Consider the following 16,731-nt stretch of genomic DNA (forward strand, 5'->3'; position numbering starts at 1 on the left):
ACTCACACACACTCACACACATACACAGCTTTCTCTACCATAAAGTGTATGTGTGTGTGTGTGTGTGTGTTATTTAGTCCTCAGAGCATTTCAACAAGATTTTATCCACAGTTTTATGGAGAAAGAAACTAGTCCAGAGAGTTAAATAACTCAGTGAAGGCAACACAGCCAGGTGGCGCTAGTGGTAAAGAACACACCTGTCAATGCAGGAGACACAGGTTCCATCTCTGGATCAGGAAGATCCCCTGAAGAAGGGCATGGCAACCCACTCCAGTATTCTTGCCTGGAGAATCCCATGGACAGAGGAGCCTAGTGGACTACAGTCCATGGGGTCGCAAAGAGTTGGACACAACTGAAGTGACTCAGCATGCATGCACAGAATTTAAGCCCGTGGTTTAAGCCATTAAACACAAAAAGAAATGTAAAAAGGCAAAATGGTTGTCTGAGGAGGTCTTACAAATAGCTGTGAAAAGAAGAGAAGCAAAAGGCAAAGAAGAAAAGGAAAAAGATATACCCATTTGAACACAGAGTTCCAAAGAACAGCAATGAGAGATAAGAAAGCCTTCCTCAGTGATCAGTGCAAAGAAATAGAGGAAAACAATAGAATGGAAAAGACTAGAGATCTCTTCAAGAAAATTAGAGATACCAAGGGAAGATTTCATGCAAAGATGGGCTCGATAAAGGACAGAAATGGTATGGATCTAACAGAAGCAGAAGATATTAAGAGAGGTGGCAAGAATACACAGGAGAACTATACAAAAAAGATCTTCATGACCCAGATAATCATGATGGTGTGATCACAGACCTAGAGCCAGACATCCTGGACTGCAAAGTAGAGTGGGCCTTAGGAAGCATCACTACGAACAAAGCTGGTGGGGTGACGGAATTCCAGTTGAGCTATTTCAAATCCTAAAAGATGATGCTGTTAAAATGCTGCACTCAAAATGTCAGCAAATTTGGAAAACTCAGTAGTGGCCACAGAACTAGAAAAGGTCAGTTTTCATTCCAGTCCCAAAGAAAGGCAATGCCAAAGAATGTTCAAACTAGCACACAATTGCACTCATCTCACATGCTAGTAAAGTAATGCTCAAAATTCTCCAAGCCAGACTTCAAAAGTATGTGAACTGTGAACTTCTAGATGTTCAAGCTGGATTTAGAAAAGACAGAGGAACCAGAAATCAAATTGCCAACATCCACTGGATCATCGAAAAAGCAGGAGTTCCAGAAAAACATCTATTTCTGCCTTATTGACTATGTCAAAGCCTTTGACTGTGTGGATCACAACAAACTGTGGAAAATTCTTCAAGAGATGGCAATATCAGACCACCTGACCTGCCTCTTGAGAAATGTGTATGTAGGTCAAGAAGCAACAAGTAGAACTGGACATGGAACAACAGACTGGTTCCAAATCGGGGAAGAAGTATGTCAAGGCTATATATTGTCACCCTGCTTATTTAACTTACATGCAGAGTACATCATGAGAAATGCTGAGCTGGAGGAAGCACAAGGTGGGATCAAGATTGCTGGAGAAATATCAATAACCTCAGATATGCAGATGACACCACACTTATAGCAGAAAGCAAAGAACTAAAAAGGCTCTTGATGAAAGTGAAAGAGGAGAGTGAAAAAGTTGGCTTAAAACTCAACTTACAGAAAACTAAGATCATGACATCTGGTCCCATCACTTCATGGCAAATAGATGGGAAAACAGTGGAAACAGTGACAGACTTTATTTTGGGGGGCTTGAAAATCACTGCAGATGGTGACTGCAGTCATGAAATTAAAAGACCCTTGCTCCTTGGAAGAAAAGTTATGACCAACCCAAAAAACAGAGACATTAATTTGCCAACAAAGGTCTGTCTAGTCAAAGCTATGGTTTTTCTAGTAGTCATGTATGGATGTGAGAGCTGGACTATAAAGAAAGCTGAGTGCCGAAGAACTGATGCTTTTGAACTGTGGTGTTGGAGAAGACTCTTGAGAGTCCCCTAGACTGCAAGGAGATCCAACCAGTCCATTCCAAAGGAGATCAGTCCTGATTGTTCACTGGAAGGATGGATGCTGAAGCTGAAACTCCAATACTTTGGCCACCTGATGCAAAGAACTGACTCATTTGAAAAAACCTTGATGCTGGGAAAGATTGAGGGCAAGAGGAGAAGGGGTCGACAGAGGATGAGATGCTTGGATGGCATCACCGACTCTATGCACATGAGTTTGAGTAAACTCCGGAAGTTGGTGATGGACAGGTAGGCCTGGCGTGCTGCAGTCCATGGGGTGGCAAAGAGTCAGACGGGACTGAGTGGCTGAACTGAACTGAACTGAAGCTATTAAGCTATACTGCCTCACAGCACTTAGTACTATTCTTAGGCACAAAAGTTCATTAACACTTGCTGATATGAGCAATAATTTTGCTTTTCCCTTCATATGATTCAGGTTTATTATCTACTTCTGCACCCCTCAACCCACTGTTACTTGGCTCATTTTCTAACACTCCACTAAATTTGCTTGATAAAGGTTCCCAGTATTAGCTGCCAGATTCAATACTTCTCATGTTTCTCATTCTCTGTGTAATCTCATCCTTATCATCTACCATAATCTACACACTTTTGCCCCTCAAATCCTTTCTGTAGAGTTCCAAATCCAAATAACCAACTGCCTACCACTCAGACAATTCCATTTGGGTTCTCACAGGAACCTCAAAACTCACTGGTTCCCACTCGAAACTCCCCTCATGTACTTCCCATTTTGGTGAATTACACCATCCCTTAGTCACTAGTACCAGAAATCTAGGAATAATCTTTGGCTTCTCCCACACCTGCCACGTCTGGTCAGGCATACAGTCCTCAGCATTTCTATTAGCTCCATTCACCACTATGTACTCTCAGATACTGTAACACATTCTGAAGCTATGAAGGAAAATAAGCCACCACCCTCACTCAATAAGCACACAGTTCTGTGAGTGTGACTTTCAGTAAATGTTACAGTAAGGATCAGGATCAGATGCTACAGAACTGTGGACAAGAAGCCCCTAAAACAGTCTAGGGAATCAGAGAAAATTTTCTAGAAAGTCATGTCTAAGCTGAGGGCTAAAGGGGTCAACAATTTAGGAGGACGGAGAAAGAATGCAGAAGAAAGAGGTTCAGCTTGGTACCATCAGTGTGAACAGCAAGTAACTCCATATGGCAGGACTGTCAAGTCTGAGGAGGTAAAAGCAGACATGACAGAGATGATTAAAGAAGAAAAAACGTCTTGGCTCACTGATGCACTTGGAGATATTAGGTAGATTTACCGTTCAATTTCCTTTTCATTCCCTTCTTTTCGAAATCGCTCAATATATTCTTTGCTATGTTGTTCTTGTGTATGACACTGCTCTTCAAATATTTTAATTGTTTCATTAAAAGCTTCAATTGCAGTCCTCTTCATCTGTATTTCCTATAAGACAAAAAAAGATAAACACACTTCATTATCTTTGTATTTCTTTTTGTAACCTTAGTCTTAAAACAAATCTTAAAATTCTAATTATGATTCCATATGAGATCAAATTAAGGGGGCCAAAACAAGACCCTGCTACCATTATTTATATATGAAATATATCATTAAAACCCTAAAATAAAAGAAAAATAACTATTACCTGAAATATAGCTGAGAACCAAAGAAAGAAAGGCCTCTGAGCTGCTAAGAGATTAACCCTGCATACCCTGAAGACAAGATAAAGTTCCTCCCTTGTAACCGATGCAGTACTGACCCCTAAAAAGTGCTGATGGAGTGAAGAGACAGAACAGAGTTCATGCACCAGCATGCAAAACCTTATTTTCCAGAAAAGCCTTACAGAGTCTCTTTAGTCTTACTTCATTTCCAAAGCATGTCATTTTTGAAACAGATTCATTAGTACATTCATCTCATTAAAAATAGAAAATGAGGAAGGGGAAGAAAGCTGCTAAAATCAGATGCAAAGTAAGATTAAAAACTAAAAACACCACAAAACAGAAGCCCAGGAGGCTAAGCCAGTCACACTAGGGTAAGTGGTCCTCCATGTTCCAATGAGCTCTGAGGGTATCTGTACACTTTAGCATCTGAATCATGACTCCCCTAAAATTTTCTTTTTTTTTTTTCCCCTAAAATTTTCAAAGAGGGTTAAATTTTGTTTACTTTAGAAAGTCAAGAAAATATGTGTAAAGTTCTAGAAAGACTGCAATCCTAAATGTTTATAAGTTTAAAAGTTTCAATGCTTATGGGACAATTCATCAACTATTTAGCACTGATTAATTCCTTTTTTAATAATTTTATTTGTCTTATTTATTATTTAGTTAGTTTTGGCTATGCTGGGTCTTTTCTTGCTGCTTGGGCTTTTCTGTAGTCATGGCAAGAGTGGGCTACTCTCTAGTTGCAGTATGCGGGCTTCTCATTATGGTGGCTTCTCTTATTGCAGACCACAGGCTCTAGGGCACACAGGGTTCAGAAGCTGTGGCAAATGGGCATAGTAGTTGCAATTCCTTGGCTCTAGAGCACAGGCTCAATAGTTGGGGTGCACGGGCTTAGTCGCTCTGCGGCATGTGGGATCTTCGCAGACCAGGGATCAAACCCATGTGTCCTGCATTGGCAGGAGGATTCTTTACCACTTAGCCACCAGGAAAGCTCTGAATAATTTCACTGGTTATTTTCAACAAACTATTAATTGATTAATTTGACTGATTAATTTCAACAAATGATTACTGAGAATCCATTACACAGACAGTATCATCTGGTGTTAAAGAGAGTCACAAAAGGGGCCTGCCCTCCAAGATTCAGAATACACAGGCAAAACAGATTTCTGAACTCTAATAAGGTTTTGTTTCATGTCATGATAGAGGAAATAAAGTGGGGTGAATTAGTTTCTTATTGCTTTACAGAGACTTCATGGAGGAGGCAACATCAGAGTTAGGTCTTAAAGAATTGGGGTAGGAGAAGAAAATTCAGCATTGCACACAGATGGCATGGCATGACTTTTAAGTGGATATTAAAAGTCCACTTAAAAGACTGCAATTGCTCAGTAGGGCTGGAACATAAGGGAATCAGCAGATGAGGGGCACTAGAACCTTGTGATGCTTCATATAGCTGAGGATATATCATATATATCTCAAGTAGTACTGTAAACTTACTGGAATCTCTGTATCTAAATATTTAGCTATAAATTCTACAATTCTCAAATATGGTGGAGGGTTTTGGCTCCCTTGAAAGGTTAAGAAAAGGTGGCAAGAATACACAGAAGAACTATACAAAAAAAGATCTTCACGACCCAGATAATCATGATGGTGTGATCACTCACCTAAAGCCAGACATCCTGGGGTACAAAGTAGAGTGGGCCTTAGGAAGCATCACTATGAACAAAGCTAGTGGAGGTGATGGAAATCCTAGAAGATGATGCTGTGAAAGTGCTGCACTCAATATGCCAGCAAAGTAGGAAAACTCAGCAGTGGCCACAGGACTGGAAAAGGTCAGTTTTCATTCCAATCCCAAAGAAAGGCAATGCCAAAGAATGCTCAAACTACCATACAATTGCACTCATCTCACACACACTAGCAAAGTAATGTTCAAAATTCTCCAAGGCAGGCTTCAACAGTACATGAACCGTGACTTCCAGATGTTCAAGCTGGAGGAAAAGGCAGAGGAACCAGAGATCAAATTGCCAACATCCGCTGGATCATCAAAAAAGCAAGAGAATTCCAGAAATACTTCTGCTTTGTTGACTATGCCAAAGCTTTTGACTGTGTGGATCACAACAAACTGCGGAAAATTCTTCAAGAGATGGCAATATCAGACCCCCTGACCTGCCTCCTGAGAAATCTGTATGCAGGTCAAGAAGCAACAAGTAGAACTTGTTGGAACAACAGACTGGTTCCAAATTGGGGAAGAAGTATGTCAAGGCTGTATATTGTCACCCTGCTTATTTAACTTACATGCAGAGTACATCATGAGAAATGCTGAGCTGGAGGAAGCACAAGGTGGGATCAAGATTGCTGGGAGAAATATCAATAACCTCGGATATGCAGATGACACCACCCTTATGGCAGAAAGCGAAGAACTAAAGAGCCTCTTGATGAAAGTGAAAGAGGAGTGTGAAAAAGTTGGCTTAAAACTCAACATTCAGAAAACTAACATCACAGCATCTGGTCCCATCACTTCATGGGAAATAGATGGGAAAACAGTGGAAACAGTGACAGACTTTATTTTTGGGGGCTCCAAAATCACTGCAGTTGGTGACTGCAGCCATGAAATTAAAAGACATTTGCTCCTTGGAAGAAAAGTTATGACCAACCTAGACAGCATATTAAAAAGCAGAGACATTACTTTGCCAACAAAGGTCCGTCTAGTCAAAGCTATGGTTTTTCCAGTGGTCATGTATGGATGTGAGAGTTGGACTATAATGAAAGTTGAGCGCCAAAGCTGTGGTGCTGGAGAAGACTCTTGAGAGTCTCTTGGACTGCAAGGAGATCCAACCAGTCCATCCTAAAGGAAATCAGTCCTGAATGTTCATTGGAAGGACTGATGCTGAAGCTGAAGTTCCAATACTTTGGCCACCTGATGCGAAGAACTGACTCATTGGAAAAGACCCTGATGCTGGGAAAGATTGAGGGCAGGAGGAAAAGGGGATGACAGAGGATGAGATGGTTGGATGGCATCACCGACTCAATGGACATAAGTTTGAGTAAACTCTGGGAGTTGGTGATGGACAGGAAGGCCTGGGGTGCTGCAGTCCATGGGGTTGCAAAGAAATGGACATGACTGAACAACTGAACTGAACTGATTAAAGTTCTGGCCCTAGATCCTCAAAGAAAACACCAACAGTCTGACTGTTGTGTGTGTTGGCAAGCAGAGCAGCAAAAGAAATAATGTTTGGTGTCACTGCCAAAGCAGCAGCTCCCCAACAAACAATGCGACTATGCCTACCATCAAAACTGTAACCCACCTTACCCCTTCTTCTCTTCTCTGGGTCTTACCTCCTGTCCCTTCCTCTGGTACTTCATATCATATCAACTAGTCCCTCTCACAACATTCACTCTCCCAGTCTAAGGTTCCTTCTCACACAGGTTCTAATTTAACACCACTTTGAAAAAAAATAAAGTTCCTTAATCCTGATTTCTCTTTTCAGCTTCTGAAAAGAATTGTTTATATGGGCTCTCTCTCGTTCCTCATCTCTCATTCATACTCCAACTGACTCTTTTCTGGCTTCTGCACTCACCATTCTACAGACACTACTCTTTCCAAGATCACCAATGATCTCATGGCTGAATTCTGGTGTCTAATTCCAAACCATCACTAAATCCTATCACTTTGCCTCATAATTATATGTAATCCAGATGTAAATATCCCCACATGCAGCCTATTCTCACTCTGTGCCAACTCTGACTCTGGGTACACCATCTCTTCCCATTCTCTGGGAAGAATCTGATTATACCACAGCAAACTAGATTTTATCTAAAATGAAATCTTTCCTTTTATAGAAAAAGAAAACATGAAGAAGGTCTACAACATTTAGAAACACTGTAACACAAATGGAGGAGGTCAGTTCTTTGATCTCCCTTTAACACTCATTGTCTCTCCTAAACTGTTAATCACTGGATCCCTCTGGATCCCTCCCTCTCTTCTACCTCCCAAAGCTTTAAGCCTCCAAGGCTCTTCTCCGCTTGGCCCATCTCAGGTCGCACTCTCAATTCTCACACAGAAATTAGCCCTCTTCTAGCTCTGGCCTTCTGGCTTTTTTGATTGCCTCCATCCAGCCCCATTCCCAGTTCCCTAAGCAGGGATTCCACTTCCAGAACCCAGTCTCATACCAGCTGCTCAGCACTCATATTCTGCTGTTAAATATGAGGATATTATTGGGCATGTGTGCAACATGTAGAGTTTTCTGTTTTCTCCAGTCATGATAAGAAAGAAATACAACTCTACACAAGCCAAAGCCATATGCAATGGTGGCTATTTTTTTCTAACCTCCATTCACAGAAGTGTTAACCTTCCCCAAAACTGTAGTCCACATTGAGATCTGATTTCAGGCTCTTGACAAAGGTGGAATGCTTTGGTTCATTATCTTGCATAAATTCATTCAACAAATAATTGAATGGTGGCTCAGTGGTAAAGAATCTGCCTGCCAATGCAAGAGACGCGGGTTTGATCCCTGGGTTGAGAAGATCCCCTGGAGAAAGAAATGGCAACCCACTCTGGAATTCTTGCCTAGAAAATCCCATGGACAGAGAAGCCTGGTGGGCTACAGTCCATGGATTCTCAAAGAGTCAGAAACAACTTAGCGAATAAACAACAACAATATTGCAGGCATTATTTGAAGCATTTAGGATACATAACAAATTTGAAAACTTCTGCTCTCCTAGAACCTTACCACATTATATTCCTAGTCAAAATGAAAATGTTAACATTTGCTTGGTTTTGTACCTTATAGAATATACTCATATATCTTTTGAGTCTTTTACTTAATATTTTTGTGAGATTAAACATAGTGTAATACAATGCCCTTTAAATAAATTCACCCACACGATTAGAGTAACCCATCACTGCTTTATTTGATGCAGAGGAAAGGGATTAAAGCATGCCATTTTGACTAATGCACATTACAGTTAACAAATATGTCAGAGAACCTTTCACTTCTGCAAAATAAGGCCTCACTACTCCCTCTGTATAGCTGGAGTCAAAAATCGTTTCCTACCTAGACTAGGTATTCAATACATATTTTTGGATGGTTGCACTAATCTTTTGTACCTGATTCTCCCTCTCTCCCCCTCCCCTCTTACACACACACACACACACACAGATTACCTTTCTTAAAAATATAAAATGAACTAAATTGGAATTTAGGAAAATTATTTTCTAAAACTGGTTATGTTAAAATCTACTGATGTCCTATGAGAGAGTCTGTCTATACTTAAGTTCCCATCCTTTACCTGAAGCTACATCATTAGCATTTCTGAGGTCATGAGGAATTCCTTAGAAGCATTTAATAACAGTAGTTGCCTCTGGGGAATGAGGACTTTCATGCTGTGTGATATAATTCATAGAATTCAGCAATATTTATATTTAACATATATATTTATATAACTTTTGTATGTTTTAAAAATCAAGTTTTAAAGTAATTTCTGAAAACTCTTCTAATAGCTATATATATGTATATGTATGATAATTTCACCATCCCCTAACATTGACCACTTATGTTGATTCAATCTGAAGAAACCTCAGTAACTTTTTCTCCATTCTAAATCAAATACTAGTCTCATCACTGATAATTCACTTAGAAGAGGCAAAGGAACACAGAAAACCTGAAATCTGCAGTGTAAAAATCAGCATACACACACAGTCACACCACAGACACAGCACAAGCATCAGATAGGGAGGGGAAAAAAAGGTTATTACAGTCATTCTGAATAACTACTTAGCTAATAAAAGAAAATCTGAAAAAAAAAGAAACCAAACACCTCACAAAGAAAAATGGACCATCACAGTAACTCTGACCACTGTAATCCCACACCTTCCCCTAGTCAGCACTGTATCGCACACCTAACCTGCAATTCTCTCAGGCCAACATCTCCTAATAAACTCCTCCAGTCCAGAGGCTCCTGGTGCAGTCTCTGCATTTACACTGCACACCACAGACACTAGCTTAGAAACAAGATCAAGGGCTTTGGGGCTGAGAATCAAGAACATTAATTCTAGGGTCAAAACAAGGCACCATGAAGCACAGTAATACTGGAAGAGCTCACAGATGACTAACCCTCAACAGTTAACAAACTACAGACAAAGATATTTTTTAAAAATCTAAGTATTTCACAGTTGTAATCAAATTGTCAAAACACAAAGAGAGAATCTTGAAAGCAGCAAAAAAGAAGTGACTTGTCATATACAAATGGCATTCAATAAAAAAATACTAATAAAAAAATAAATAAAAAAATAATAGCTGATTTGCCATCCAAAATATTTAGGCCGTAAGGCAGCAGGTGGGCAATATTTAAAGCCCTGGAAGAAAACAATTGTCAGCCAAGAATTCTGTAACTAGAAATACTGTCCTTCAAGAATGAAGGAAGAGAAATTATATAAGATAAGCCCAGATAGACAAAAGTTAAAGGAGTCTGTTACCCCAAGACTTGCCCTACAAAAAATGCTCAAGAGACTCCTTTGGGATGAAATGAAAGGACACTAGACAGTAATTCAAAGCTACATGAATAAAGAAAGAACACTGGTAAAAGCAACTGCATAAGCAAATATAAAAGCCAGTAGTTTTGTACTTTTGGTTGCGTGCATGCTAAGTAGCTTCAGTCATGTCTGACTCTTTGCAACCCTATGACTACAGCCTGCAGGCTCTTCTGTCCATGTTCTATATGTTTTAAAGGACAAATGTATAAAACTATAATTATAAATCTATGCTAATGGGCAGACAATGTATAACAATGTAATCAGTAGTGATAACAATATAAGGGGGAAGGAATAAAAATGTATAGGAGCATATACAGTGTTTAAACCCTACTGAAAACTTTTTCAATACTAAGTTGGTACTGGACTTCCCTGGTGGTCCAGTGGTTGGGAGTCCACGTGACAATGCAGGGGACACAGATTTGATCCCTGGTCTGGAAAGACTCCACATGGCGCAGGGCAACTAAGCCTGTGAGCCACAACTGCTAAGCCCATGCACCTAGAGCCTGTATTCTGCAACAAGAGATGGTCCTGCTCACCACAGTCAGAGAAAGCCCAAGTGCAGCAATAAAGACCCAACACAGTCAATAAATAAATAAATTAATTTAATTTGGTTTAATTTTTAAAAAGAGATACTAAGATAGCTTAAACAACAAAGCGAAAGTGAAGTCGCTCAGTCATGTCCAATTCTTTGCGACCCCATGGGCTGTAGTCTACCGTGGCTCCTCTGTCCCAGGGATTTTCTAAGCAAGAGTACTGGAGTGGGTTGCCATTTCCTTCTCCAGGGAATCTTCCCAACCCAGGGGTCGAACCCAGGTCTCCCACATTACAGGAAGACGCTTTACCTTCTGAGCCACCAGGGAAGCCTAAAACAAGGCCTCACTGTATAACACAAGGAACTAGATTCAATATCTTGAAACAACCTATAATGGAAAAGAATCTGAAAAAGAATTCATACATAAAAATCTTTATATACATAAGAATTTACATATGTAAATCAACTATACTTCAATAAATTTTTTTTAGCTTAAAAAAGATATCAAGGCAGATAAAGACTGTCAAGTGAATTATGGAAAATAATAATATTATAGAAAATCCAAGATAACTGTAAGCCTTACCGCCTACTTACTGGCCTAAACAACAAAAATATACTAACCTGGGATGTTCTGGTATATTCTTCATATAGTCTGTCATATTCTTTACTCTTTTCCTGATACTGAGAGTGATACTCCTGCAGTTTTTTACCGACAGCATCAATATTATCTTCTTTTACCAACTGATCCTATATAGGTAAACAAAAGAAATGAAGAATGCCAATATTTCTAAAACATGGGTTTTTCCACAACTATTTATTTTTACATTGTATTTCTGCTGTAAGTTTAAGCTACTGTATTAGTATCAAGTATGGGAAACCACTAAATCCTTTTGTTAACACTAAGATCAACCTCTTAAGATCACATCAAAATAGGTAATACTTAAAATTGTTTTAATGAAATATAAATAGGAAACAAACATTTTTTATTTTTTAATATAAATTTATTTAATTGGAGGCTAATTACTTTACAATATTGTATTGGTTTTGCTGTACATCGACATGAATCCGCCACGGGTGTACTCATGTTCCCCATCCTGAACGCCCCCCTCCCACCTCCCTCCCCATACCCTCCCTCTGGGTTATCCCAGTGCACCAGCCCCGAGTATCCTGTATCATAAAGTTAACAAACACATGCAACAAGATATTAAGGAATAGTAGTCACAAAATAAGTTCTAAACATATCTTAAATCTTAAGTAGGAAAATTTAAGCATCTAGCATTTCTTTTTTTTTCCCTAATAAACCTGGTAAGTTAGAATCAAATGATGTTGTTAAATAATGACTTGCTGATTAGCTATTAAGAGCCTGTGTAACCACAGGACTTCCCTGGTGCTCCGGTAGTTGACTTTGCACTTCCACTGTAGGAGTATGGGTTTGATTCATGGTCAGGGAAATAAGATCCCACATGCCACAGAGCACAGCCAAAAAAAAAAATCCCAAACTTATGTAATATACCTACCTGTTGGTATCTGGACACTGGGTACATCAGTTTCACATCAAGTTTGGGATTGTACTGGGCAAGAGATTCATGATGATAGTGGCTAATGAGCTCCACCACAGAATTAAATGTCAGAGGATCAGAAAAGCCATATTTACCATCTCGATGATAAATCTTTATTAGCTTATTATTGCCTCCCTTCCTGTGAACAACAAGACATAACTGTAGATTTTTTTTTTCCCAAAAAATTCCGTTGAAGTACTCTTTCACTTGGAGATATGAAAGCTTGGTGTCACATTGTAAACAAGTTTTATTATGTTAACAAGACTGGAATGGGTGAAAAGGCATATATTATATGTGTAGAAGTATACATATTATTTTTACAATTATTTCTTCTGTCTGTAAAGTATCTTGGTTACTAAAGGTCAACATACACAACTTTCAGTATCAACAAATTTAACAAAAATAATCACTAAAACAAACCAAAACAAAAGTAAAGTGTATCTTTTGTTTATTTTCTGAACCACTTTTTTTAATGTAAATTCTGTATCAAGAAGAACAGAGACAATCTCTTCAGGATCTAAAGATATGTGGTAGTGTGTCTCTGGAGGGACACAGAAGCAATCTCTATATGAAGAGGGTGATAACCATTTGTCACACATATACCAACACAACACTCATGGTTTTATTGTTAATGCACAAACATAATTAAGCTCCTTGAATGATTTATAACTGAGTAATTAATCCAGCACCCTACACTACTTTGTCTTTTAGATTCACTTATAATACTTGGAAAGACTATTTATTTAGGCATCACAATATGTAAATGATTCAACTGTCATTCAACTGTTTTACAAAGTATAGCTTTTGAAGAGCCATTTATATTAGATGCTTGAATAGTTTAGACCACTTTTGTTTACTGAGACATATCCAATGGTCCCTTAAAAGATAATTTATAACCAAAGCTTAAAAATGGCCATGTTTTGCAAGTCCCCTAAGGTATAATCTAAAAGCAGAGCAGACCGATTCATTATATCATAGCAAAATACTGCACAATTCTCACTCAACTGTTCTTATAGCAGCATAGAGACTTAATGGGGGGAAAATATGCTTCTTTATCTCTTTATGCCATGCCATTACACATGATAAATGAAGCACTGGGATTTGTAAAAGGTCAAACACAATAGGTTTGAATCCGTGGACGATTTAAATGTAATGCTTAGATGGTCAGTTTAGATGGATGAAGAACTATCCCATAAAACGTTACAGTAGAAGGACCACCTAATCATAAGCAGTTTCTATAGGTGTATTCCCATGCATATAGCCATAGAGGGTATGGGTAATGCCAGCTGCTCTTTCTGCTAGAGGAAAACTAGAAGGTACTTATTCATTCAAAAAAACTTTTTGCACATCTATTATATGTCCAGACTGTATGAGGCACAGTGGACACAGTGATAAACAGGCCAGATACAGTCCATGCTCTCACAGAACTTCCAGTTTAGGAACAGGTGGAACATATCCCCATTTTTATAAAGAGGATAAAGAATTTTTCACTAAGATAGAACACAAAAATAAACAACTAGATATATCATCTGGTAATAGGTCCTTTAGAAAAAAAAAAAAACAGAGCAAAGGAAAAAGATTATTCTGGGGGTGGAGAAATGGCTACTTCATATATGTTGCACAAGGAAAATCACTCTGCTCAGGCGACGTTTAGCAGAGTCCTAAATGATGGGAGCAGTCTGGCACAGCAGATATCTGGGGGAGAAGTTTTCCAGACAGGGGATAGCAAGTACAAAGCGCCTGAGGTAGAAGCAAGCTGGGCATGTTCCAGGAACAGCAATGAGGTCAGCATTGCTGGAGCTAAAAAAAGCAAAAAGGAGAGTAGTAGGAAGCAAAGTAAAAGGAACCTGGATCATATAATAGCCTGTAGATCACTGTAATGGCTTTTGCTTTTGCTGACTAAGATGGGGAACACAAGAAAGTCTGAGCAGAATGATATCATCTATTTTGTGTTTTACAAGGCTCATTCTAGCTGCTAAGTTGATAAGACCATTCAAAATAGGCAGAGGTAGAAGTAGAAAGGTCAGCTGGGAGACTTGTAAAATAATCTAGGCAAGACATGATGGTGTCTTGGACAAGGGTAGTAGCTGTGGAGATACTGAGAAATGGTGGGATTCTGAATATATGCTGAAGATAGAGTTGACAGGATGCGCTGTGGCCTAGATATGGGCATGAAAGGGGACAAAAGTAAAGATGATCTCATGGTTTTTATCTTAAGCAGTCAGAATGGAATTGTCATTTATCAGAAAGAAGGAGGATACATATAAAAGGAACATGTTTAAAGAGGAAAAAAGCACTTTAACTTTAGATTTGTTAACGTTTGAAATGCCCAGTGAACATCCAAGAGCAGAGGATCCTGCAGCCTACGTAAGGAATCTAAAGTTCAGGAGCAAGTTCTGGGCCAGATGTATAAAATCAGGAGTTGTCAGCCTATAGATGTTATTTGAAGATGAACATAGTTGAATAAGAGAAAAGGTCTGAGGTCTAAGTCCCGGGGTACACCAATGTTTAGTGGTCAGGGAGATGAGAAAGGAAACCAAGATAGAGCAATTAATGAAGTAAACAGTATCTTAAAACCCTGTTTTTTAAAAAAGCATTTTGTCAAAGAGGATAGGATCAACTGGGTAAATGATCTTGGGGTTTGGCAAAGCAGAGATCACTAAGGGGTCCTGACCAAATGGTGTCAATAGAATGGTAAGGATGGAAGACCGATTGGAATGGATCAAAGAGAATGAAAGAAGAGGAAGAAGAAATGCCTACAGACAACTGTCTTGAGGAATACTGCTGTAAATGGAAGCAGAGAAATAGGGAAACAGCTGAAAAGAGAGTCAAAGGAATTTTCTTTCTTTATTATTCTTAAGTGAAAGATTGTAAAGCATATTTATATTATTATGGGAATGGCTCAGTAGAGACAAAAACTGTTGATCCATAAGAAAGAACAAAATAATTCCTAGGGTGATTCCTTGAGTAGGTTAGAGGGATGGGATGGGATGGGATCTCATCCACAACGGGATCCTGGACAAGGAAATGAACAGTCATCACTGGAACAGGAGAAAGGCAGAGTATTCACATTCATGTTGATGGCTGTAGCAACAGGAGCATGATGGAATTAGATCTCTTCTAACTGCTTCCATACCCTCAGAGAAACAGGAAGCAACTTCTTTAGTTAAAAGGGAGGGATGTGGGTTGTTGATCTGAAGAGAAAAAAAGAACATGTGAAATTATTATCTAGGAAAAGTAAGAGAGCAAATGGGACTGTGAAAATGTAAATTCAGCGGGGCAGTACTAAATGCCCACTTAAGATTGGCAGTCACAACCCAACTCATTGGAAAAGACCCTGATGCTGGGAAAGACTGAAGACAAAAGGAGAAGGAGGCAGTAGAGGATGAGATGGTTAGACAACATCACCAACTCAATGGATATGATGAACTTTCACAAACTCTGGGAGATAGTGGAGGACAGACGAGACTGGCATGCTGCAGTTCATAGGGTGGTAAAGAGTTGGATCCCTGGAGTAGGAAATGGCAACCCACTCCAGTATTCTTGCCTGGAAAATTCCACGGACAGAGGAGCCTGGTGGGCTGCAGTCCATAGGGTCGCAAAGAGTTGGACATGACGGAGCATACACACATTCATAAAGAGTTGGACAGGACTTAGTGACTGCACAACAGTCTGCATGATGTATTTTTCTCCACATTCAGCTGCCCGGGTATAGGCAAAAAACAGATGGGAGAGTTGAATTTAACAAGTGTTGGAATATATCAATATTTAGACGACTACTACAAGGGAGAGAGGCACAAGTCTGGAGAAAGGATATACTCAACAAGGTTATTTTAATATTAGACTGTTAACTTTAAAGAGAGAAGGAAGTAAAGACGTGAAGGAACTGAGGAATAGTGGGTTTTTAATTATGTCTCTCCCATGCTGTAACCTTCTTAACAGAAGAACATTGCTACTCCTCCTTACATCCTAGCACCTGGTCCAATGCCGGCATATATCAGATTCCTAAAGATTTGTTAACTATCCAGATTTTCTACTATAAATACCATTTGCTGATTTTTTTAAATGGTAACTGAATTGAAAAAGCTCTACTTCTTCTCACCTATTGTCTGCAGTCTGATCTCACGCTCTTTTCTCTCATTTGAGGGTCACCAGTGACTTTTTACCAAATTCGGACTCTGCTCTCCCCCTCTATCCCAGGCTCAGATTCTTTGCAGTGACTGAAATTTCCACACTCCCTTTCTTTCCTCTACTCCCACTTCCTTCTTAATATTTCATACTTCTATGACTTCTGTGACATTACTCTTTTCTTTCAACCTCTTAATTGTTCTTTCTCTGCCTCCATCCTGCTGCTACACAGTTTATTCCCTAAAAAAAATTTGCCTTCAGTCCTCCACCCTTTTTTTCCTATATAAACTCTTTCCTTAAAATTCCAATTATTCTATGTAGATATGTACCTGAATCTTTTTC

General features: G+C 39.2%; 1 protein-coding gene across 2 annotated transcripts in view; it reads right to left on the bottom strand.

The window, feature by feature from the left end:
- PIK3R3 (phosphoinositide-3-kinase regulatory subunit 3) overlaps nucleotides 1-16,731 on the bottom strand; it is a 107,190-nt gene that overhangs the window by 22,482 nt on the left and 67,977 nt on the right. For both annotated transcript variants that reach the window (XM_086386351.1, XM_086386343.1), the window contains exons 4-6: nucleotides 12,220-12,400; nucleotides 11,324-11,449; nucleotides 3,287-3,429 (exon numbers count right to left, since the gene is read on the bottom strand). In XM_086386351.1, coding sequence (XP_086242477.1) covers nucleotides 3,287-3,429; nucleotides 11,324-11,449; nucleotides 12,220-12,400 — 450 coding nt within the window. The remainder of the gene's footprint in view (nucleotides 1-3,286; nucleotides 3,430-11,323; nucleotides 11,450-12,219; nucleotides 12,401-16,731) is intronic.

The sequence above is a fragment of the Bos grunniens genome, chromosome 3 (assembly GCF_055505025.1).
Source record: "Bos grunniens cultivar Pamir isolate PY7600 chromosome 3, Bosgru_T2T1.0, whole genome shotgun sequence".
Taxonomy (NCBI): domain Eukaryota; kingdom Metazoa; phylum Chordata; class Mammalia; order Artiodactyla; family Bovidae; genus Bos; species Bos grunniens.